Source organism: Homalodisca vitripennis, unplaced genomic scaffold (genome assembly GCF_021130785.1).
Source record: "Homalodisca vitripennis isolate AUS2020 unplaced genomic scaffold, UT_GWSS_2.1 ScUCBcl_6920;HRSCAF=14365, whole genome shotgun sequence".
NCBI classification, from domain to species: domain Eukaryota; kingdom Metazoa; phylum Arthropoda; class Insecta; order Hemiptera; family Cicadellidae; genus Homalodisca; species Homalodisca vitripennis.
This window is the reverse complement of record NW_025783476.1, coordinates 1-22,719: the sequence shown is the minus strand read 5'-3', so window position 1 is coordinate 22,719 and position 22,719 is coordinate 1. Positions and strand designations below refer to the sequence as shown.

Below are 22,719 nucleotides of genomic sequence, written 5' to 3'. Positions count from 1 at the left end.
GGAGGCTCAGCTGGCCCTAATTAAGGATCTCTACGAGGGGAGTGCCACGACCATCAGGCACTCTGGTGGGGTCACTCCAGCCATCTCCTTCCAGGCTGGAGTCCGCCAGGGCTGTCCTCTGTCTCCGGTACTATTCAACCTTGTTATGGAGTACCTAATCCGCCCAATACTCGCCTTGGAGGGGGAGCACGGTGTGTCGCTGCATGGGGAGCGGGTCAGCGTACTGGCCTATGCCGATGACCTGGCCATCGTGGCTAAGTCAGAGGCCTCACTTCAGGCCCTGCTGGACTCCGTTTCTTCCGCGGCGACCTGGGTTGGCCTCAGGTTCAAGCCTGAGAAGTGTGCGACACTTCATGTCGCCGGCAGAACCGTGAGGCAAACCGCATTCACCATCTACGGCTCCCCCCTCCGCGTCCTTGAGGAAGGAGAAACTTATGACCACCTTGGTGTGCCCACTGGGATGAGAGGTGACCAGACCCCGGTGGCCACCATTGCCAGACTGGAGGAGGAGACCGCTAAAATTTTTGCCAGTGGGCTCGCGCCATGGCAGAAGTTGGACGCGGTCAGGACATTCATAGTCCCCCAGCTGGATTTCAACCTCAGGACGGCGAGGATCAAGAAGACCTCCCTGAAGGGGCTGGACTCCTTGATGAGGGCGGAAGGCAAGAGGACACTCGGCCTCCCCTCGCGAGCCAGCGTGGAGCTGGTCGAGCTCCCACCATCGTGGGGCGGCGCGGGTTTGCTCCCTATCGCCGATCAAGCCGATCTAGCCGCGGTAGGGCATGCGTTCCGGCTCCTGACCTCACCTGACCCGAAGATCTCCCGTCTTGCCCTGGAGGGCCTAGCCGTTTCTGCTGGGCATCGCTCTGCTGCCCGGGTTGACGTTGGACTACTCGTCAACTACCTCAACGGGGACGTGGCGGGGAACTCCAACGTGACCACCACCTTCTCTGCGGCCCGGACGGCGAGAAACCGCCTCTCCAAGCGACTGCCCACGCTCCGGTGGGGGTGGAGTGAGGAGCGGCGTTCATTCCAGCTCACGATGCCTGGTGGGAGGCGGCCAATCACCGTGGACGGGAGGAGCCGGAGGTCCTTGGCTTCGGCACTGCGACGTGCACTGCAGCTCCACGGCCGGGCTACCCTTGCCGCGAAGCCGGACCAAGGCAGGGTGGCTCGAGTCGTGACGACTTGCCCTACCTCCAATCACATGATGCGCGGAGGCCGCCACACCCGATTCGCCGACTGGAGGTTCATTCACCGGGCCAGGCTCAACACCTTGCCACTGAACGGGTGTAGGAGGTGGGGCAATGAAGACCGCCGCTGCAGAAGATGTGGTAGATTTGATGAGACGACTGCCCACGTGTTATGCCATTGCCTTCCTATGATGCCTGTCATAACGAGACGACACGACGCCATCCTGGAACTTCTGACATCGGAGATCCGTGGGCACCCTCAGGAGGAGACTCGTCTGGACAAGAGGGTGCCGTTCCAGGAGCTGGTGCCAGACGTGGAGGTCCCGGAGGAGGTGGCCAGTTGCCGACCGGACATCGTGACGATCGACCGGAGAAACAAGATTGTACGTGTAGTCGACGTCACGGTGCCCTATGAAGACGGTTGGCAGTCGGTGACGACGGCCAGGGAGAGGAAGACGGAGAAGTACGCTCCTGTGGCGCGACTGCTCTCGGCTGGGGGCTACCGCACAACTGTAGACGCCTTCGTGGTGGGGTCCCTAGGCGCCTGGGATTCCGCCAACTGGACCACCCTCAGCCGCCTGGGAGTTGACCGCCGCAGGGGTGCTGCCCTGGCCCGGCGCTGCGTCTCCGAGGCCATCAGATGGAGCCGGGATATCTACGTGGAGCATGTGACAGGCATCCGGCAGTACGTGGGTTAGTCGTCGAATCAACTGTCCCAATTTTATTTATTAAACTTATTTATTGACTATTACTATGTTAACTTATTTATTACATTTTATTGCATGTTTTAATTATTGACTAGTTTTTATGTATTTATTGATTGTTAAGTTTTATAGTTTTTATTAGGTTAAGTTATGCATGACCGCCTGTTATCTGCATCCTTAGTTTTTAGCGTCAATGGCCTGTTATTAGTTATATAAGATGTTGTTATTTTGCTTGCATGTTTAAATTCTACCTAATTGTCCGGCAAAAGAAAATAAAGGCAAAAAATAAGGCCCCAAAATATCTGTTCTTATCAGCTTAACATCTGATACGTCCCTCATCGAGGGACCAGTTTGTTAAACTGATTTTTGGAAAATGACGGAGTGCTAGGAGCTTGCTCCACCTCTGTCACGGGTTGACCCGGCATTGCAGTACCGCCGGGACCGGCCCACCACCAAATAAATGCACACACAATAAACTAATTCTTCATCATGCACATAACTTATAAAACGGTGTATATACAGTTATCCCCACTTCAAAGTTTTATGGTTTTATGGTATAAAAACAAAATAGTTCCACGTTTATTCTTATAACGCGTGAAGAAAATAATATAAATTAAAATATATTGTACACACTGTTGCCACTATTACACAACAATTTTGATGGTGTTTACTGGTTGGTATTAAAATAAAAAAAATTATTAATTTACAATATTTTCTTATTTCCGCGTATTGAATAGTTTGTTTTTTTCATTAAAAGTGTATTTATTTGCTCAAAATAACGATAATAATCGTTCAAAAGTACAAGAATGTAGAATTTTAATGTAAAAATACAATTATTGAATTTTAGAAAAGAAAAAAATTACAAAAAAATGCCAACAGCACGTGGTGTTCCCAAGCGGTCACCCATCCAAGTACTAACCACGCCCGACGTTGCTTGACTTCGGTGATCGGACGAGAACCGGTATATTCAACGTGGTATGGCCGTTGGCGAGAGACTAACTGATCTAGACGATCCATAGGTCACTTAAGCGTTCAGTAGTGAACAAGAACCATTATTGGTGGTACATATTGACACGAAAACAAGTGTTTATATTTGAATCACAGTAATTAATTGTCGGAATACACACATTTAATTGATTATTCCTAATTTATTTATGTATACATTTTATTATTCTAGGTTGTCAATATTATAATATTGCACGTATAGACTTTGGTGGGAAAGCTGACTTATTTAATTTTATTTATTATAGAGACAACTTTAAAATGTCCTTGTGAAATTATTTTAAAACCGTAAGATATATATATATAATATATATATTTTTCTTCTTCATCTTCTTATTTTGTTTTCTCGACAAGGCATTAGTGGATAATTAGGGACGGCGCGAACGCAGTCCCCGCTACCAAAAATTACGCGCCCGAGATACCCACATTTGGGGCATTCGCAGGAGTCAGCCCGACCGTAGTGCAATGGAAAGGCCTCATCCTGGGGGAACCGCCTTCGTGATCACGGTAACCCCTACGCCAGGTAAGTATGAATGTACTTGCCCAGACACTTGGTACCGACCAAAACGACAGTTTTATCTGCCACCGAGAGGCAAACGGCAAGAGTTGGTTTCTATGGTAATTTTGCCAAGGTATCCGTTAAAATGCACACATTTCATGTTCCAAACAGTATTATCGGTGTTTAAAAACAACATTTTTACATATTAGCTCGTAAATTATCAGTTTTTACTGGTTTTAAAACGCCACGGTGCGGCATACACTGTCGCGCCGGTGGCACCGCCACATTACGGTGTGTGCGGCACGGCGCTCGCCGCATCGACACCAATACCACTCTCTAACCGTTAGAATATTACGATTTTCACTAGTCGGTTAGCGTACTGCGGCTATTCACATTGAAAACTGAACTCCACTGGACCGTGCACTGGTGAAATCCGTTGGATTTCAATGGCAATATCTCGGTGAGACAATTCCTGGAGAGTTTCTCGCATGTCCAACTGGTTATTACAATGACCTAGTCCAAGATTTGTTTCCGTTCGCACCAAGATCATACTTCACAGGATCATTTCTGTAGTAAGATCTTCATTTAACCACTTCAACACTGAAGTGTTTACCAGCCACGATGAAGAGACAAAGTTCTCCTCCCTGAGCGTGAGGCAGGCGCGTGACCGTGTCACAACATGACGCGGTTTACGCTCCATCGATGATCGTTCAGACCGACCACTCTTGGTCGGTACGAGAGGAGAGCGTTCAGAGTGGCCCATTATAAATATGAAAATGAGAATTATAGAAACTGTTAAATTGTTTGTAATCGCTAAAAGTACGATCCTCGGCAAGTGAACGTCACGTGAGATGTGGTATAATTACAATTACAAGTCGATAACACAGTGTAATGTAACGGTAATGGTGATGGGTATGGTTTGTGTGTTGATGTTGATGATGGCCCAGCCCCATAAGGGCCGGGCACTGACTAAAAATTGGTTACAGACTCATCATGTGTTCCCCTCCACGGAAATCTTTAGTAAAAGGCGAAAGATTTATTCGTTCTGAAGGGAAACCAGAGTGGAGAGTCGAGGTACATACGCCGAGACCGATCAATTTACTACTTAAAAACTGCGCCGAGAGTTTGCCGACATAATGTCCGCAACTGGCAGTGTGCGAGACGCTGAACACCTTAGGAACGTCGTCAACCGTGAACAGGTGAATTTTAAAATACACTTGTCAGTAGACGGTCTCGCTCTGATTACGGTTTAAGAGATATGCAGTCGTTTTAGCGGTCGCGCGACAAGAGAAGGCAAAGTGACGGTCGCCGTCCCGCGGTAACCGTACCGGGCGCTGGACGCGACACCTGTGCGGCGAGTCGACCAACTAACAGGACAGTTTGGTTGCGGCGAGCGGAGCGCTAGTGTCAATTGGCCGGGGCCGTTCTCGTGACAACCGTTGGCGAGTGGTACGGTGGGAAAACGCTCGCTGCCTGCCGTAGCCGTGTCCGTCCGGTTGAAACCATTCCGATTACGATTTTAACTGGTTTAACAAGGGAAAATCCTCTGTCCTGGCGTCGAGTCCAGTTTAAAATAGTTTCACCAGTTCACAGTTGACACGAAAACGGTTCAACGCTCGCCGGGTCGGTACCGAACAAACAATTTGTCAACAGGTTCTCGCTGTTGAAAACTACTGAGGAAATTTACATAAGCGGTCATCTTATATTTACATATAGAAAATATAGCCGCCTTAGCCGCCTTTGCCGACCTTTGACGACCCGTAAAACACCACCGAACACGATGGTTGGTTGGCAGGAGGTGGTCAAGTGACTGGTGACGGTGCGTGCGGCTCTGTGCGGCCGGCCGGCTCGTGGCTGGCGCGATTACACGAGCCCCGTCGTTGTCTTTCTGATAGAATAACGGTTTTTCACTCTTGTTCTCTGGCCGGAGGGAATTTATTACGCGTCTAATAATACTGTTTCTCTAAAATAGCGAAAACACGGTTTTCTAACAAATTTTTTTCTCCAAATTTCCGACTTTTGTTGTTTTTCTTTCTCGAGCGACAAATTGCAAGTAACTTTTTACTCTATGTAATTGTAAAACACGTCTGTTTTATCGCTTCTCGGCCTTTTGGCTAAGATCAAAGTGTAGTATCTGTTCTTATCAGCTTAACATCTGATACGTCCCTCATCGAGGGACCAGTTTGTTAAACTGATTTTTGGAAAATGACGGAGTGCTAGGAGCTTGCTCCACCTCTGTCACGGGTTGACCCGGCATTGCAGTACCGCCGGGACCGGCCCACCACCAAATAAATGCACACACACAATAAACTAATTCTTCATCATGCACATAACTTATAAAACGGTGTATATACAGTTATCCCCACTTCAAAGTTTTATGGTTTTATGGTATAAAAACAAAATAGTTCCACGTTTATTCTTATAACGCGTGAAGAAAATAATATAAATTAAAATATATTGTACACACTGTTGCCACTATTACACAACAATTTTGATGGTGTTTACTGGTTGGTATTAAAATAAAAAAAATTATTAATTTACAATATTTTCTTATTTCCGCGTATTGAATAGTTTGTTTTTTCATTAAAAGTGTATTTATTTGCTCAAAATAACGATAATAATCGTTCAAAAGTACAAGAATGTAGAATTTTAATGTAAAAATACAATTATTGAATTTTAGAAAAGAAAAAAATTACAAAAAAATGCCAACAGCACGTGGTGTTCCCAAGCGGTCACCCATCCAAGTACTAACCACGCCCGACGTTGCTTGACTTCGGTGATCGGACGAGAACCGGTATATTCAACGTGGTATGGCCGTTGGCGAGAGACTAACTGATCTAGACGATCCATAGGTCACTTAAGCGTTCAGTAGTGAACAAGAACCATTATTGGTGGTACATATTGACACGAAAACAAGTGTTTATATTTGAATCACAGTAATTAATTGTCGGAATACACACATTTAATTGATTATTCCTAATTTATTTATGTATACATTTTATTATTCTAGGTTGTCAATATTATAATATTGCACGTATAGACTTTGGTGGGAAAGCTGACTTATTTAATTTTATTTATTATAGAGACAACTTTAAAATGTCCTTGTGAAATTATTTTAAAACCGTAAGATATATATATATATAATATATATATTTTTCTTCTTCATCTTCTTATTTTGTTTTCTCGACAAGGCATTAGTGGATAATTAGGGACGGCGCGAACGCAGTCCCCGCTACCAAAAATTACGCGCCCGAGATACCCACATTTGGGGCATTCGCAGGAGTCAGCCCGACCGTAGTGCAATGGAAAGGCCTCATCCTGGGGGAACCGCCTTCGTGATCACGGTAACCCCTACGCCAGGTAAGTATGAATGTACTTGCCCAGACACTTGGTACCGACCAAAACGACAGTTTTATCTGCCACCGAGAGGCAAACGGCAAGAGTTGGTTTCTATGGTAATTTTGCCAAGGTATCCGTTAAAATGCACACATTTCATGTTCCAAACAGTATTATCGGTGTTTAAAAACAACATTTTTACATATTAGCTCGTAAATTATCAGTTTTTACTGGTTTTAAACGCCACGGTGCGGCATACACTGTCGCGCCGGTGGCACCGCCACATTACGGTGTGTGCGGCACGGCGCTCGCCGCATCGACACCAATACCACTCTCTAACCGTTAGAATATTACGATTTTCACTAGTCGGTTAGCGTACTGCGGCTATTCACATTGAAAACTGAACTCCACTGGACCGTGCACTGGTGAAATCCGTTGGATTTCAATGGCAATATCTCGGTGAGACAATTCCTGGAGAGTTTCTCGCATGTCCAACTGGTTATTACAATGACCTAGTCCAAGATTTGTTTCCGTTCGCACCAAGATCATACTTCACAGGATCATTTCTGTAGTAAGATCTTCATTTAACCACTTCAACACTGAAGTGTTTACCAGCCACGATGAAGAGACAAAGTTCTCCTCCCTGAGCGTGAGGCAGGCGCGTGACCGTGTCACAACATGACGCGGTTTACGCTCCATCGATGATCGTTCAGACCGACCACTCTTGGTCGGTACGAGAGGAGAGCGTTCAGAGTGGCCCATTATAAATATGAAAATGAGAATTATAGAAACTGTTAAATTGTTTGTAATCGCTAAAAGTACGATCCTCGGCAAGTGAACGTCACGTGAGATGTGGTATAATTACAATTACAAGTCGATAACACAGTGTAATGTAACGGTAATGGTGATGGGTATGGTTTGTGTGTTGATGTTGATGATGGCCCAGCCCCATAAGGGCCGGGCACTGACTAAAAATTGGTTACAGACTCATCATGTGTTCCCCTCCACGGAAATCTTTAGTAAAAGGCGAAAGATTTATTCGTTCTGAAGGGAAACCAGAGTGGAGAGTCGAGGTACATACGCCGAGACCGATCAATTTACTACTTAAAAACTGCGCCGAGAGTTTGCCGACATAATGTCCGCAACTGGCAGTGTGCGAGACGCTGAACACCTTAGGAACGTCGTCAACCGTGAACAGGTGAATTTTAAAATACACTTGTCAGTAGACGGTCTCGCTCTGATTACGGTTTAAGAGATATGCAGTCGTTTTAGCGGTCGCGCGACAAGAGAAGGCAAAGTGACGGTCGCCGTCCCGCGGTAACCGTACCGGGCGCTGGACGCGACACCTGTGCGGCGAGTCGACCAACTAACAGGACAGTTTGGTTGCGGCGAGCGGAGCGCTAGTGTCAATTGGCCGGGGCCGTTCTCGTGACAACCGTTGGCGAGTGGTACGGTGGGAAAACGCTCGCTGCCTGCCGTAGCCGTGTCCGTCCGGTTGAAACCATTCCGATTACGATTTTAACTGGTTTAACAAGGGAAAATCCTCTGTCCTGGCGTCGAGTCCAGTTTAAAATAGTTTCACCAGTTCACAGTTGACACGAAAACGGTTCAACGCTCGCCGGGTCGGTACCGAACAAACAATTTGTCAACAGGTTCTCGCTGTTGAAAACTACTGAGGAAATTTACATAAGCGGTCATCTTATATTTACATATAGAAAATATAGCCGCCTTAGCCGCCTTTGCCGACCTTTGACGACCCGTAAAACACCACCGAACACGATGGTTGGTTGGCAGGAGGTGGTCAAGTGACTGGTGACGGTGCGTGCGGCTCTGTGCGGCCGGCCGGCTCGTGGCTGGCGCGATTACACGAGCCCCGTCGTTGTCTTTCTGATAGAATAACGGTTTTTCACTCTTGTTCTCTGGCCGGAGGGAATTTATTACGCGTCTAATAATACTGTTTCTCTAAAATAGCGAAAACACGGTTTTCTAACAAATTTTTTTCTCCAAATTTCCGACTTTTGTTGTTTTTCTTTCTCGAGCGACAAATTGCAAGTAACTTTTTACTCTATGTAATTGTAAAACACGTCTGTTTTATCGCTTCTCGGCCTTTTGGCTAAGATCAAAGTGTAGTATCTGTTCTTATCAGCTTAACATCTGATACGTCCCTCATCGAGGGACCAGTTTGTTAAACTGATTTTTGGAAAATGACGGAGTGCTAGGAGCTTGCTCCACCTCTGTCACGGGTTGACCCGGCATTGCAGTACCGCCGGGACCGGCCCACCACCAAATAAATGCACACACAATAAACTAATTCTTCATCATGCACATAACTTATAAAACGGTGTATATACAGTTATCCCCACTTCAAAGTTTTATGGTTTTATGGTATAAAAACAAAATAGTTCCACGTTTATTCTTATAACGCGTGAAGAAAATAATATAAATTAAAATATATTGTACACACTGTTGCCACTATTACACAACAATTTTGATGGTGTTTACTGGTTGGTATTAAAATAAAAAAAATTATTAATTTACAATATTTTCTTATTTCCGCGTATTGAATAGTTTGTTTTTTCATTAAAAGTGTATTTATTTGCTCAAAATAACGATAATAATCGTTCAAAAGTACAAGAATGTAGAATTTTAATGTAAAAATACAATTATTGAATTTTAGAAAAGAAAAAAATTACAAAAAAATGCCAACAGCACGTGGTGTTCCCAAGCGGTCACCCATCCAAGTACTAACCACGCCCGACGTTGCTTGACTTCGGTGATCGGACGAGAACCGGTATATTCAACGTGGTATGGCCGTTGGCGAGAGACTAACTGATCTAGACGATCCATAGGTCACTTAAGCGTTCAGTAGTGAACAAGAACCATTATTGGTGGTACATATTGACACGAAAACAAGTGTTTATATTTGAATCACAGTAATTAATTGTCGGAATACACACATTTAATTGATTATTCCTAATTTATTTATGTATACATTTTATTATTCTAGGTTGTCAATATTATAATATTGCACGTATAGACTTTGGTGGGAAAGCTGACTTATTTAATTTTATTTATTATAGAGACAACTTTAAAATGTCCTTGTGAAATTATTTTAAAACCGTAAGATATATATATATATATAATATATATATTTTTCTTCTTCATCTTCTTATTTTGTTTTCTCGACAAGGCATTAGTGGATAATTAGGGACGGCGCGAACGCAGTCCCCGCTACCAAAAATTACGCGCCCGAGATACCCACATTTGGGGCATTCGCAGGAGTCAGCCCGACCGTAGTGCAATGGAAAGGCCTCATCCTGGGGGAACCGCCTTCGTGATCACGGTAACCCCTACGCCAGGTAAGTATGAATGTACTTGCCCAGACACTTGGTACCGACCAAAACGACAGTTTTATCTGCCACCGAGAGGCAAACGGCAAGAGTTGGTTTCTATGGTAATTTTGCCAAGGTATCCGTTAAAATGCACACATTTCATGTTCCAAACAGTATTATCGGTGTTTAAAAACAACATTTTTACATATTAGCTCGTAAATTATCAGTTTTTACTGGTTTTAAACGCCACGGTGCGGCATACACTGTCGCGCCGGTGGCACCGCCACATTACGGTGTGTGCGGCACGGCGCTCGCCGCATCGACACCAATACCACTCTCTAACCGTTAGAATATTACGATTTTCACTAGTCGGTTAGCGTACTGCGGCTATTCACATTGAAAACTGAACTCCACTGGACCGTGCACTGGTGAAATCCGTTGGATTTCAATGGCAATATCTCGGTGAGACAATTCCTGGAGAGTTTCTCGCATGTCCAACTGGTTATTACAATGACCTAGTCCAAGATTTGTTTCCGTTCGCACCAAGATCATACTTCACAGGATCATTTCTGTAGTAAGATCTTCATTTAACCACTTCAACACTGAAGTGTTTACCAGCCACGATGAAGAGACAAAGTTCTCCTCCCTGAGCGTGAGGCAGGCGCGTGACCGTGTCACAACATGACGCGGTTTACGCTCCATCGATGATCGTTCAGACCGACCACTCTTGGTCGGTACGAGAGGAGAGCGTTCAGAGTGGCCCATTATAAATATGAAAATGAGAATTATAGAAACTGTTAAATTGTTTGTAATCGCTAAAAGTACGATCCTCGGCAAGTGAACGTCACGTGAGATGTGGTATAATTACAATTACAAGTCGATAACACAGTGTAATGTAACGGTAATGGTGATGGGTATGGTTTGTGTGTTGATGTTGATGATGGCCCAGCCCCATAAGGGCCGGGCACTGACTAAAAATTGGTTACAGACTCATCATGTGTTCCCCTCCACGGAAATCTTTAGTAAAAGGCGAAAGATTTATTCGTTCTGAAGGGAAACCAGAGTGGAGAGTCGAGGTACATACGCCGAGACCGATCAATTTACTACTTAAAAACTGCGCCGAGAGTTTGCCGACATAATGTCCGCAACTGGCAGTGTGCGAGACGCTGAACACCTTAGGAACGTCGTCAACCGTGAACAGGTGAATTTTAAAATACACTTGTCAGTAGACGGTCTCGCTCTGATTACGGTTTAAGAGATATGCAGTCGTTTTAGCGGTCGCGCGACAAGAGAAGGCAAAGTGACGGTCGCCGTCCCGCGGTAACCGTACCGGGCGCTGGACGCGACACCTGTGCGGCGAGTCGACCAACTAACAGGACAGTTTGGTTGCGGCGAGCGGAGCGCTAGTGTCAATTGGCCGGGGCCGTTCTCGTGACAACCGTTGGCGAGTGGTACGGTGGGAAAACGCTCGCTGCCTGCCGTAGCCGTGTCCGTCCGGTTGAAACCATTCCGATTACGATTTTAACTGGTTTAACAAGGGAAAATCCTCTGTCCTGGCGTCGAGTCCAGTTTAAAATAGTTTCACCAGTTCACAGTTGACACGAAAACGGTTCAACGCTCGCCGGGTCGGTACCGAACAAACAATTTGTCAACAGGTTCTCGCTGTTGAAAACTACTGAGGAAATTTACATAAGCGGTCATCTTATATTTACATATAGAAAATATAGCCGCCTTAGCCGCCTTTGCCGACCTTTGACGACCCGTAAAACACCACCGAACACGATGGTTGGTTGGCAGGAGGTGGTCAAGTGACTGGTGACGGTGCGTGCGGCTCTGTGCGGCCGGCCGGCTCGTGGCTGGCGCGATTACACGAGCCCCGTCGTTGTCTTTCTGATAGAATAACGGTTTTTCACTCTTGTTCTCTGGCCGGAGGGAATTTATTACGCGTCTAATAATACTGTTTCTCTAAAATAGCGAAAACACGGTTTTCTAACAAATTTTTTTCTCCAAATTTCCGACTTTTGTTGTTTTTCTTTCTCGAGCGACAAATTGCAAGTAACTTTTTACTCTATGTAATTGTAAAACACGTCTGTTTTATCGCTTCTCGGCCTTTTGGCTAAGATCAAAGTGTAGTATCTGTTCTTATCAGCTTAACATCTGATACGTCCCTCATCGAGGGACCAGTTTGTTAAACTGATTTTTGGAAAATGACGGAGTGCTAGGAGCTTGCTCCACCTCTGTCACGGGTTGACCCGGCATTGCAGTACCGCCGGGACCGGCCCACCACCAAATAAATGCACACACAATAAACTAATTCTTCATCATGCACATAACTTATAAAACGGTGTATATACAGTTATCCCCACTTCAAAGTTTTATGGTTTTATGGTATAAAAACAAAATAGTTCCACGTTTATTCTTATAACGCGTGAAGAAAATAATATAAATTAAAATATATTGTACACACTGTTGCCACTATTACACAACAATTTTGATGGTGTTTACTGGTTGGTATTAAAATAAAAAAAAATTATTAATTTACAATATTTTCTTATTTCCGCGTATTGAATAGTTTGTTTTTTCATTAAAAGTGTATTTATTTGCTCAAAATAACGATAATAATCGTTCAAAAGTACAAGAATGTAGAATTTTAATGTAAAAATACAATTATTGAATTTTAGAAAAGAAAAAAAATTACAAAAAAATGCCAACAGCACGTGGTGTTCCCAAGCGGTCACCCATCCAAGTACTAACCACGCCCGACGTTGCTTGACTTCGGTGATCGGACGAGAACCGGTATATTCAACGTGGTATGGCCGTTGGCGAGAGGACTAACTGATCTAGACGATCCATAGGTCACTTAAGCGTTCAGTAGTGAACAAGAACCATTATTGGTGGTACATATTGACACGAAAACAAGTGTTTATATTTGAATCACAGTAATTAATTGTCGGAATACACACATTTAATTGATTATTCCTAATTTATTTATGTATACATTTTATTATTCTAGGTTGTCAATATTATAATATTGCACGTATAGACTTTGGTGGGAAAGCTGACTTATTTAATTTTATTTATTATAGAGACAACTTTAAAATGTCCTTGTGAAATTATTTTAAAACCGTAAGATATATATATATATATATATATATATTTTTCTTCTTCATCTTCTTATTTTGTTTTCTCGACAAGGCATTAGTGGATAATTAGGGACGGCGCGAACGCAGTCCCCGCTACCAAAAATTACGCGCCCGAGATACCCACATTTGGGGCATTCGCAGGAGTCAGCCCGACCGTAGTGCAATGGAAAGGCCTCATCCTGGGGGAACCGCCTTCGTGATCACGGTAACCCCTACGCCAGGTAAGTATGAATGTACTTGCCCAGACACTTGGTACCGACCAAAACGACAGTTTTATCTGCCACCGAGAGGCAAACGGCAAGAGTTGGTTTCTATGGTAATTTTGCCAAGGTATCCGTTAAAATGCACACATTTCATGTTCCAAACAGTATTATCGGTGTTTAAAAACAACATTTTTACATATTAGCTCGTAAATTATCAGTTTTTACTGGTTTTAAACGCCACGGTGCGGCATACACTGTCGCGCCGGTGGCACCGCCACATTACGGTGTGTGCGGCACGGCGCTCGCCGCATCGACACCAATACCACTCTCTAACCGTTAGAATATTACGATTTTCACTAGTCGGTTAGCGTACTGCGGCTATTCACATTGAAAACTGAACTCCACTGGACCGTGCACTGGTGAAATCCGTTGGATTTCAATGGCAATATCTCGGTGAGACAATTCCTGGAGAGTTTCTCGCATGTCCAACTGGTTATTACAATGACCTAGTCCAAGATTTGTTTCCGTTCGCACCAAGATCATACTTCACAGGATCATTTCTGTAGTAAGATCTTCATTTAACCACTTCAACACTGAAGTGTTTACCAGCCACGATGAAGAGACAAAGTTCTCCTCCCTGAGCGTGAGGCAGGCGCGTGACCGTGTCACAACATGACGCGGTTTACGCTCCATCGATGATCGTTCAGACCGACCACTCTTGGTCGGTACGAGAGGAGAGCGTTCAGAGTGGCCCATTATAAATATGAAAATGAGAATTATAGAAACTGTTAAATTGTTTGTAATCGCTAAAAGTACGATCCTCGGCAAGTGAACGTCACGTGAGATGTGGTATAATTACAATTACAAGTCGATAACACAGTGTAATGTAACGGTAATGGTGATGGGTATGGTTTGTGTGTTGATGTTGATGATGGCCCAGCCCCATAAGGGCCGGGCACTGACTAAAAATTGGTTACAGACTCATCATGTGTTCCCCTCCACGGAAATCTTTAGTAAAAGGCGAAAGATTTATTCGTTCTGAAGGGAAACCAGAGTGGAGAGTCGAGGTACATACGCCGAGACCGATCAATTTACTACTTAAAAACTGCGCCGAGAGTTTGCCGACATAATGTCCGCAACTGGCAGTGTGCGAGACGCTGAACACCTTAGGAACGTCGTCAACCGTGAACAGGTGAATTTTAAAATACACTTGTCAGTAGACGGTCTCGCTCTGATTACGGTTTAAGAGATATGCAGTCGTTTTAGCGGTCGCGCGACAAGAGAAGGCAAAGTGACGGTCGCCGTCCCGCGGTAACCGTACCGGGCGCTGGACGCGACACCTGTGCGGCGAGTCGACCAACTAACAGGACAGTTTGGTTGCGGCGAGCGGAGCGCTAGTGTCAATTGGCCGGGGCCGTTCTCGTGACAACCGTTGGCGAGTGGTACGGTGGGAAAACGCTCGCTGCCTGCCGTAGCCGTGTCCGTCCGGTTGAAACCATTCCGATTACGATTTTAACTGGTTTAACAAGGGAAAATCCTCTGTCCTGGCGTCGAGTCCAGTTTAAAATAGTTTCACCAGTTCACAGTTGACACGAAAACGGTTCAACGCTCGCCGGGTCGGTACCGAACAAACAATTTGTCAACAGGTTCTCGCTGTTGAAAACTACTGAGGAAATTTACATAAGCGGTCATCTTATATTTACATATAGAAAATATAGCCGCCTTAGCCGCCTTTGCCGACCTTTGACGACCCGTAAAACACCACCGAACACGATGGTTGGTTGGCAGGAGGTGGTCAAGTGACTGGTGACGGTGCGTGCGGCTCTGTGCGGCCGGCCGGCTCGTGGCTGGCGCGATTACACGAGCCCCGTCGTTGTCTTTCTGATAGAATAACGGTTTTTCACTCTTGTTCTCTGGCCGGAGGGAATTTATTACGCGTCTAATAATACTGTTTCTCTAAAATAGCGAAAACACGGTTTTCTAACAAATTTTTTTCTCCAAATTTCCGACTTTTGTTGTTTTTCTTTCTCGAGCGACAAATTGCAAGTAACTTTTTACTCTATGTAATTGTAAAACACGTCTGTTTTATCGCTTCTCGGCCTTTTGGCTAAGATCAAAGTGTAGTATCTGTTCTTATCAGCTTAACATCTGATACGTCCCTCATCGAGGGACCAGTTTGTTAAACTGATTTTTGGAAAATGACGGAGTGCTAGGAGCTTGCTCCACCTCTGTCACGGGTTGACCCGGCATTGCAGTACCGCCGGGACCGGCCCACCACCAAATAAATGCACACACAATAAACTAATTCTTCATCATGCACATAACTTATAAAACGGTGTATATACAGTTATCCCCACTTCAAAGTTTTATGGTTTTATGGTATAAAAACAAAATAGTTCCACGTTTATTCTTATAACGCGTGAAGAAAATAATATAAATTAAAATATATTGTACACACTGTTGCCACTATTACACAACAATTTTGATGGTGTTTACTGGTTGGTATTAAAATAAAAAAAATTATTAATTTACAATATTTTCTTATTTCCGCGTATTGAATAGTTTGTTTTTTCATTAAAAGTGTATTTATTTGCTCAAAATAACGATAATAATCGTTCAAAAGTACAAGAATGTAGAATTTTAATGTAAAAATACAATTATTGAATTTTAGAAAAGAAAAAAATTACAAAAAAATGCCAACAGCACGTGGTGTTCCCAAGCGGTCACCCATCCAAGTACTAACCACGCCCGACGTTGCTTGACTTCGGTGATCGGACGAGAACCGGTATATTCAACGTGGTATGGCCGTTGGCGAGAGACTAACTGATCTAGACGATCCATAGGTCACTTAAGCGTTCAGTAGTGAACAAGAACCATTATTGGTGGTACATATTGACACGAAAACAAGTGTTTATATTTGAATCACAGTAATTAATTGTCGGAATACACACATTTAATTGATTATTCCTAATTTATTTATGTATACATTTTATTATTCTAGGTTGTCAATATTATAATATTGCACGTATAGACTTTGGTGGGAAAGCTGACTTATTTAATTTTATTTATTATAGAGACAACTTTAAAATGTCCTTGTGAAATTATTTTAAAACCGTAAGATATATATATATATATATATATATATATTTTTCTTCTTCATCTTCTTATTTTGTTTTCTCGACAAGGCATTAGTGGATAATTAGGGACGGCGCGAACGCAGTCCCCGCTACCAAAAATTACGCGCCCGAGATACCCACATTTGGGGCATTCGCAGGAGTCAGCCCGACCGTAGTGCAATGGAAAGGCCTCATCCTGGGGGAACCGCCTTCGTGATCACGGTAACCCCTACGCCAGGTAAGTATGAATGTACTTGCCCAGACACTTGGTACCGACCAAAACGACAGTTTTATCTGCCACCGAGAGGCAAACGGCAAGAGTTGGTTTCTATGGTAATTTTGCCAAGGTATCCGTTAAAATGCACACATTTCATGTTCCAAACAGTATTATCGGTGTTTAAAAACAACATTTTTACATATTAGCTCGTAAATTATCAGTTTTTACTGGTTTTAAACGCCACGGTGCGGCATACACTGTCGCGCCGGTGGCACCGCCACATTACGGTGTGTGCGGCACGGCGCTCGCCGCATCGACACCAATACCACTCTCTAACCGTTAGAATATTACGATTTTCACTAGTCGGTTAGCGTACTGCGGCTATTCACATTGAAAACTGAACTCCACTGGACCGTGCACTGGTGAAATCCGTTGGATTTCAATGGCAATATCTCGGTGAGACAATTCCTGGAGAGTTTCTCGCATGTCCAACTGGTTATTACAATGACCTAGTCCAAGATTTGTTTCCGTTCGCACCAAGATCATACTTCACAGGATCATTTCTGTAGTAAGATCTTCATTTAACCACTTCAACACTGAAGTGTTTACCAGCCACGATGAAGAGACAAAGTTCTCCTCCCTGAGCGTGAGGCAGGCGCGTGACCGTGTCACAACATGACGCGGTTTACGCTCCATCGATGATCGTTCAGACCGACCACTCTTGGTCGGTACGAGAGGAGAGCGTTCAGAGTGGCCCATTATAAATATGAAAATGAGAATTATAGAAACTGTTAAATTGTTTGTAATCGCTAAAAGTACGATCCTCGGCAAGTGAACGTCACGTGAGATGTGGTATAATTACAATTACAAGTCGATAACACAGTGTAATGTAACGGTAATGGTGATGGGTATGGTTTGTGTGTTGATGTTGATGATGGCCCAGCCCCATAAGGGCCGGGCACTGACTAAAAATTGGTTACAGACTCATCATGTGTTCCCCTCCACGGAAATCTTTAGTAAAAGGCGAAAGATTTATTCGTTCTGAAGGGAAACCAGAGTGGAGAGTCGAGGTACATACGCCGAGACCGATCAATTTACTACTTAAAAACTGCGCCGAGAGTTTGCCGACATAATGTCCGCAACTGGCAGTGTGCGAGACGCTGAACACCTTAGGAACGTCGTCAACCGTGAACAGGTGAATTTTAAAATACACTTGTCAGTAGACGGTCTCGCTCTGATTACGGTTTAAGAGATATGCAGTCGTTTTAGCGGTCGCGCGACAAGAGAAGGCAAAGTGACGGTCGCCGTCCCGCGGTAACCGTACCGGGCGCTGGACGCGACACCTGTGCGGCGAGTCGACCAACTAACAGGACAGTTTGGTTGCGGCGAGCGGAGCGCTAGTGTCAATTGGCCGGGGCCGTTCTCGTGACAACCGTTGGCGAGTGGTACGGTGGGAAAACGCTCGCTGCCTGCCGTAGCCGTGTCCGTCCGGTTGAAACCATTCCGATTACGATTTTAACTGGTTTAACAAGGGAAAATCCTCTGTCCTGGCGTCGAGTCCAGTTTAAAATAGTTTCACCAGTTCACAGTTGACACGAAAACGGTTCAACGCTCGCCGGGTCGGTACCGAACAAACAATTTGTCAACAGGTTCTCGCTGTTGAAAACTACTGAGGAAATTTACATAAGCGGTCATCTTATATTTACATATAGAAAATATAGCCGCCTTAGCCGCCTTTGCCGACCTTTGACGACCCGTAAAACACCACCGAACACGATGGTTGGTTGGCAGGAGGTGGTCAAGTGACTGGTGACGGTGCGTGCGGCTCTGTGCGGCCGGCCGGCTCGTGGCTGGCGCGATTACACGAGCCCCGTCGTTGTCTTTCTGATAGAATAACGGTTTTTCACTCTTGTTCTCTGGCCGGAGGGAATTTATTACGCGTCTAATAATACTGTTTCTCTAAAATAGCGAAAACACGGTTTTCTAACAAATTTTTTTCTCCAAATTTCCGACTTTTGTTGTTTTTCTTTCTCGAGCGACAAATTGCAAGTAACTTTTTACTCTATGTAATTGTAAAACACGTCTGTTTTATCGCTTCTCGGCCTTTTGGCTAAGATCAAAGTGTAGTATCTGTTCTTATCAGCTTAACATCTGATACGTCCCTCATCGAGGGACCAGTTTGTTAAACTGATTTTTGGAAAATGACGGAGTGCTAGGAGCTTGCTCCACCTCTGTCACGGGTTGACCCGGCATTGCAGTACCGCCGGGACCGGCCCACCACCAAATAAATGCACACACAATAAACTAATTCTTCATCATGCACATAACTTATAAAACGGTGTATATACAGTTATCCCCACTTCAAAGTTTTATGGTTTTATGGTATAAAAACAAAATAGTTCCACGTTTATTCTTATAACGCGTGAAGAAAATAATATAAATTAAAATATATTGTACACACTGTTGCCACTATTACACAACAATTTTGATGGTGTTTACTGGTTGGTATTAAAATAAAAAAAATTATTAATTTACAATATTTTCTTATTTCCGCGTATTGAATAGTTTGTTTTTTCATTAAAAGTGTATTTATTTGCTCAAAATAACGATAATAATCGTTCAAAAGTACAAGAATGTAGAATTTTAATGTAAAAATACAATTATTGAATTTTAGAAAAGAAAAAAATTACAAAAAAATGCCAACAGCACGTGGTGTTCCCAAGCGGTCACCCATCCAAGTACTAACCACGCCCGACGTTGCTTGACTTCGGTGATCGGACGAGAACCGGTATATTCAACGTGGTATGGCCGTTGGCGAGAGACTAACTGATCTAGACGATCCATAGGTCACTTAAGCGTTCAGTAGTGAACAAGAACCATTATTGGTGGTACATATTGACACGAAAACAAGTGTTTATATTTGAATCACAGTAATTAATTGTCGGAATACACACATTTAATTGATTATTCCTAATTTATTTATGTATACATTTTATTATTCTAGGTTGTCAATATTATAATATTGCACGTATAGACTTTGGTGGGAAAGCTGACTTATTTAATTTTATTTATTATAGAGACAACTTTAAAATGTCCTTGTGAAATTATTTTAAAACCGTAAGATATATATATATATATATATATATATTTTTCTTCTTCATCTTCTTATTTTGTTTTCTCGACAAGGCATTAGTGGATAATTAGGGACGGCGCGAACGCAGTCCCCGCTACCAAAAATTACGCGCCCGAGATACCCACATTTGGGGCATTCGCAGGAGTCAGCCCGACCGTAGTGCAATGGAAAGGCCTCATCCTGGGGGAACCGCCTTCGTGATCACGGTAACCCCTACGCCAGGTAAGTATGAATGTACTTGCCCAGACACTTGGTACCGACCAAAACGACAGTTTTATCTGCCACCGAGAGGCAAACGGCAAGAGTTGGTTTCTATGGTAATTTTGCCAAGGTATCCGTTAAAATGCACACATTTCATGTTCCAAACAGTATTATCGGTGTTTAAAAACAACATTTTTACATATTAGCTCGTAAATTATCAGTTTTTACTGGTTTTAAACGCCACGGTGCGGCATACACTGTCGCGCCGGTGGCACCGCCACATTACGGTGTGTGCGGCACGGCGCTCGCCGCATCGACACCAATACCACTCTCTAACCGTTAGAATATTACGATTTTCACTAGTCGGTTAGCGTACTGCGGCTATTCACATTGAAAACTGAACTCCACTGGACCGTGCACTGGTGAAATCCGTTGGATTTCAATGGCAATATCTCGGTGAGACAATTCCTGGAGAGTTTCTCGCATGTCCAACTGGTTATTACAATGACCTAGTCCAAGATTTGTTTCCGTTCGCACCAAGATCATACTTCACAGGATCATTTCTGTAGTAAGATCTTCATTTAACCACTTCAACACTGAAGTGTTTACCAGCCACGATGAAGAGACAAAGTTCTCCTCCCTGAGCGTGAGGCAGGCGCGTGACCGTGTCACAACATGACGCGGTTTACGCTCCATCGATGATCGTTCAGACCGACCACTCTTGGTCGGTACGAGAGGAGAGCGTTCAGAGTGGCCCATTATAAATATGAAAATGAGAATTATAGAAACTGTTAAATTGTTTGTAATCGCTAAAAGTACGATCCTCGGCAAGTGAACGTCACGTGAGATGTGGTATAATTACAATTACAAGTCGATAACACAGTGTAATGTAACGGTAATGGTGATGGGTATGGTTTGTGTGTTGATGTTGATGATGGCCCAGCCCCATAAGGGCCGGGCACTGACTAAAAATTGGTTACAGACTCATCATGTGTTCCCCTCCACGGAAATCTTTAGTAAAAGGCGAAAGATTTATTCGTTCTGAAGGGAAACCAGAGTGGAGAGTCGAGGTACATACGCCGAGACCGATCAATTTACTACTTAAAAACTGCGCCGAGAGTTTGCCGACATAATGTCCGCAACTGGCAGTGTGCGAGACGCTGAACACCTTAGGAACGTCGTCAACCGTGAACAGGTGAATTTTAAAATACACTTGTCAGTAGACGGTCTCGCTCTGATTACGGTTTAAGAGATATGCAGTCGTTTTAGCGGTCGCGCGACAAGAGAAGGCAAAGTGACGGTCGCCGTCCCGCGGTAACCGTACCGGGCGCTGGACGCGACACCTGTGCGGCGAGTCGACCAACTAACAGGACAGTTTGGTTGCGGCGAGCGGAGCGCTAGTGTCAATTGGCCGGGGCCGTTCTCGTGACAACCGTTGGCGAGTGGTACGGTGGGAAAACGCTCGCTGCCTGCCGTAGCCGTGTCCGTCCGGTTGAAACCATTCCGATTACGATTTTAACTGGTTTAACAAGGGAAAATCCTCTGTCCTGGCGTCGAGTCCAGTTTAAAATAGTTTCACCAGTTCACAGTTGACACGAAAACGGTTCAACGCTCGCCGGGTCGGTACCGAACAAACAATTTGTCAACAGGTTCTCGCTGTTGAAAACTACTGAGGAAATTTACATAAGCGGTCATCTTATATTTACATATAGAAAATATAGCCGCCTTAGCCGCCTTTGCCGACCTTTGACGACCCGTAAAACACCACCGAACACGATGGTTGGTTGGCAGGAGGTGGTCAAGTGACTGGTGACGGTGCGTGCGGCTCTGTGCGGCCGGCCGGCTCGTGGCTGGCGCGATTACACGAGCCCCGTCGTTGTCTTTCTGATAGAATAACGGTTTTTCACTCTTGTTCTCTGGCCGGAGGGAATTTATTACGCGTCTAATAATACTGTTTCTCTAAAATAGCGAAAACACGGTTTTCTAACAAATTTTTTTCTCCAAATTTCCGACTTTTGTTGTTTTTCTTTCTCGAGCGACAAATTGCAAGTAACTTTTTACTCTATGTAATTGTAAAACACGTCTGTTTTATCGCTTCTCGGCCTTTTGGCTAAGATCAAAGTGTAGTATCTGTTCTTATCAGCTTAACATCTGATACGTCCCTCATCGAGGGACCAGTTTGTTAAACTGATTTTTGGAAAATGACGGAGTGCTAGGAGCTTGCTCCACCTCTGTCACGGGTTGACCCGGCATTGCAGTACCGCCGGGACCGGCCCACCACCAAATAAATGCACACACAATAAACTAATTCTTCATCATGCACATAACTTATAAAACGGTGTATATACAGTTATCCCCACTTCAAAGTTTTATGGTTTTATGGTATAAAAACAAAATAGTTCCACGTTTATTCTTATAACGCGTGAAGAAAATAATATAAATTAAAATATATTGTACACACTGTTGCCACTATTACACAACAATTTTGATGGTGTTTACTGGTTGGTATTAAAATAAAAAAAATTATTAATTTACAATATTTTCTTATTTCCGCGTATTGAATAGTTTGTTTTTTCATTAAAAGTGTATTTATTTGCTCAAAATAACGATAATAATCGTTCAAAAGTACAAGAATGTAGA

General features: G+C 44.0%; 1 protein-coding gene, 30 non-coding genes and 1 pseudogene across 31 annotated transcripts; 14 read left to right on the top strand and 18 right to left on the bottom strand.

Moving 5' to 3' along the window:
• Positions 1-145: 145 nt before the first annotated feature.
• LOC124374120 (uncharacterized protein T26G10.4-like) lies at positions 146-1,891 on the top strand. Its single transcript, XM_046832414.1, has one exon. It carries the CDS (start codon positions 146-148, stop codon positions 1,889-1,891), a length of 1,746 nt encoding a protein of 581 aa, XP_046688370.1.
• A 253-nt stretch (positions 1,892-2,144) lies between these two features.
• Positions 2,145-2,352, top strand: LOC124374138 (annotated as a pseudogene).
• A 415-nt stretch (positions 2,353-2,767) lies between these two features.
• On the bottom strand, positions 2,768-2,886 carry LOC124374123. The gene has a single exon (XR_006923497.1). It is a non-coding gene; the product is annotated as a 5S ribosomal RNA (ribosomal RNA).
• Positions 2,887-3,268: 382 nt separating this feature from the next.
• Positions 3,269-3,430, bottom strand: LOC124374129. The gene has a single exon (XR_006923503.1). It is a non-coding gene; the product is annotated as a U1 spliceosomal RNA (small nuclear RNA).
• Positions 3,431-3,940: 510 nt separating this feature from the next.
• On the top strand, positions 3,941-4,157 carry LOC124374145. Its single transcript, XR_006923516.1, has one exon. It is a non-coding gene; the product is annotated as a small nucleolar RNA U3 (small nucleolar RNA).
• Positions 4,158-4,340: 183 nt separating this feature from the next.
• Positions 4,341-4,463, bottom strand: LOC124374152. The gene has a single exon (XR_006923523.1). It is a non-coding gene; the product is annotated as a U5 spliceosomal RNA (small nuclear RNA).
• Positions 4,464-5,492: 1,029 nt separating this feature from the next.
• Positions 5,493-5,685, top strand: LOC124374136. The gene has a single exon (XR_006923510.1). It is a non-coding gene; the product is annotated as a U2 spliceosomal RNA (small nuclear RNA).
• A 416-nt stretch (positions 5,686-6,101) lies between these two features.
• Positions 6,102-6,220, bottom strand: LOC124374155. Its single transcript, XR_006923525.1, has one exon. It is a non-coding gene; the product is annotated as a 5S ribosomal RNA (ribosomal RNA).
• Positions 6,221-6,604: 384 nt separating this feature from the next.
• Positions 6,605-6,766, bottom strand: LOC124374128. Its single transcript, XR_006923502.1, has one exon. It is a non-coding gene; the product is annotated as a U1 spliceosomal RNA (small nuclear RNA).
• Positions 6,767-7,275: 509 nt separating this feature from the next.
• On the top strand, positions 7,276-7,492 carry LOC124374144. The gene has a single exon (XR_006923515.1). It is a non-coding gene; the product is annotated as a small nucleolar RNA U3 (small nucleolar RNA).
• Positions 7,493-7,675: 183 nt separating this feature from the next.
• On the bottom strand, positions 7,676-7,798 carry LOC124374151. The gene has a single exon (XR_006923522.1). It is a non-coding gene; the product is annotated as a U5 spliceosomal RNA (small nuclear RNA).
• A 1,029-nt stretch (positions 7,799-8,827) lies between these two features.
• Positions 8,828-9,020, top strand: LOC124374135. Its single transcript, XR_006923509.1, has one exon. It is a non-coding gene; the product is annotated as a U2 spliceosomal RNA (small nuclear RNA).
• A 414-nt stretch (positions 9,021-9,434) lies between these two features.
• LOC124374153 lies at positions 9,435-9,553 on the bottom strand. Its single transcript, XR_006923524.1, has one exon. It is a non-coding gene; the product is annotated as a 5S ribosomal RNA (ribosomal RNA).
• Positions 9,554-9,939: 386 nt separating this feature from the next.
• LOC124374127 lies at positions 9,940-10,101 on the bottom strand. Its single transcript, XR_006923501.1, has one exon. It is a non-coding gene; the product is annotated as a U1 spliceosomal RNA (small nuclear RNA).
• Positions 10,102-10,610: 509 nt separating this feature from the next.
• On the top strand, positions 10,611-10,827 carry LOC124374142. The gene has a single exon (XR_006923514.1). It is a non-coding gene; the product is annotated as a small nucleolar RNA U3 (small nucleolar RNA).
• A 183-nt stretch (positions 10,828-11,010) lies between these two features.
• LOC124374150 lies at positions 11,011-11,133 on the bottom strand. Its single transcript, XR_006923521.1, has one exon. It is a non-coding gene; the product is annotated as a U5 spliceosomal RNA (small nuclear RNA).
• Positions 11,134-12,162: 1,029 nt separating this feature from the next.
• Positions 12,163-12,355, top strand: LOC124374134. The gene has a single exon (XR_006923508.1). It is a non-coding gene; the product is annotated as a U2 spliceosomal RNA (small nuclear RNA).
• Positions 12,356-12,771: 416 nt separating this feature from the next.
• Positions 12,772-12,890, bottom strand: LOC124374146. Its single transcript, XR_006923517.1, has one exon. It is a non-coding gene; the product is annotated as a 5S ribosomal RNA (ribosomal RNA).
• A 386-nt stretch (positions 12,891-13,276) lies between these two features.
• Positions 13,277-13,438, bottom strand: LOC124374126. The gene has a single exon (XR_006923500.1). It is a non-coding gene; the product is annotated as a U1 spliceosomal RNA (small nuclear RNA).
• A 509-nt stretch (positions 13,439-13,947) lies between these two features.
• On the top strand, positions 13,948-14,164 carry LOC124374141. Its single transcript, XR_006923513.1, has one exon. It is a non-coding gene; the product is annotated as a small nucleolar RNA U3 (small nucleolar RNA).
• A 183-nt stretch (positions 14,165-14,347) lies between these two features.
• On the bottom strand, positions 14,348-14,470 carry LOC124374149. Its single transcript, XR_006923520.1, has one exon. It is a non-coding gene; the product is annotated as a U5 spliceosomal RNA (small nuclear RNA).
• Positions 14,471-15,499: 1,029 nt separating this feature from the next.
• Positions 15,500-15,692, top strand: LOC124374132. The gene has a single exon (XR_006923506.1). It is a non-coding gene; the product is annotated as a U2 spliceosomal RNA (small nuclear RNA).
• A 414-nt stretch (positions 15,693-16,106) lies between these two features.
• On the bottom strand, positions 16,107-16,225 carry LOC124374133. The gene has a single exon (XR_006923507.1). It is a non-coding gene; the product is annotated as a 5S ribosomal RNA (ribosomal RNA).
• Positions 16,226-16,612: 387 nt separating this feature from the next.
• Positions 16,613-16,774, bottom strand: LOC124374125. Its single transcript, XR_006923499.1, has one exon. It is a non-coding gene; the product is annotated as a U1 spliceosomal RNA (small nuclear RNA).
• A 509-nt stretch (positions 16,775-17,283) lies between these two features.
• On the top strand, positions 17,284-17,500 carry LOC124374140. The gene has a single exon (XR_006923512.1). It is a non-coding gene; the product is annotated as a small nucleolar RNA U3 (small nucleolar RNA).
• Positions 17,501-17,683: 183 nt separating this feature from the next.
• On the bottom strand, positions 17,684-17,806 carry LOC124374148. Its single transcript, XR_006923519.1, has one exon. It is a non-coding gene; the product is annotated as a U5 spliceosomal RNA (small nuclear RNA).
• Positions 17,807-18,835: 1,029 nt separating this feature from the next.
• On the top strand, positions 18,836-19,028 carry LOC124374131. Its single transcript, XR_006923505.1, has one exon. It is a non-coding gene; the product is annotated as a U2 spliceosomal RNA (small nuclear RNA).
• Positions 19,029-19,442: 414 nt separating this feature from the next.
• Positions 19,443-19,561, bottom strand: LOC124374122. Its single transcript, XR_006923496.1, has one exon. It is a non-coding gene; the product is annotated as a 5S ribosomal RNA (ribosomal RNA).
• Positions 19,562-19,946: 385 nt separating this feature from the next.
• Positions 19,947-20,108, bottom strand: LOC124374124. The gene has a single exon (XR_006923498.1). It is a non-coding gene; the product is annotated as a U1 spliceosomal RNA (small nuclear RNA).
• Positions 20,109-20,617: 509 nt separating this feature from the next.
• On the top strand, positions 20,618-20,834 carry LOC124374139. Its single transcript, XR_006923511.1, has one exon. It is a non-coding gene; the product is annotated as a small nucleolar RNA U3 (small nucleolar RNA).
• A 183-nt stretch (positions 20,835-21,017) lies between these two features.
• Positions 21,018-21,140, bottom strand: LOC124374147. Its single transcript, XR_006923518.1, has one exon. It is a non-coding gene; the product is annotated as a U5 spliceosomal RNA (small nuclear RNA).
• Positions 21,141-22,169: 1,029 nt separating this feature from the next.
• On the top strand, positions 22,170-22,362 carry LOC124374130. The gene has a single exon (XR_006923504.1). It is a non-coding gene; the product is annotated as a U2 spliceosomal RNA (small nuclear RNA).
• The last annotated feature ends 357 nt before the right edge of the window (positions 22,363-22,719 follow it).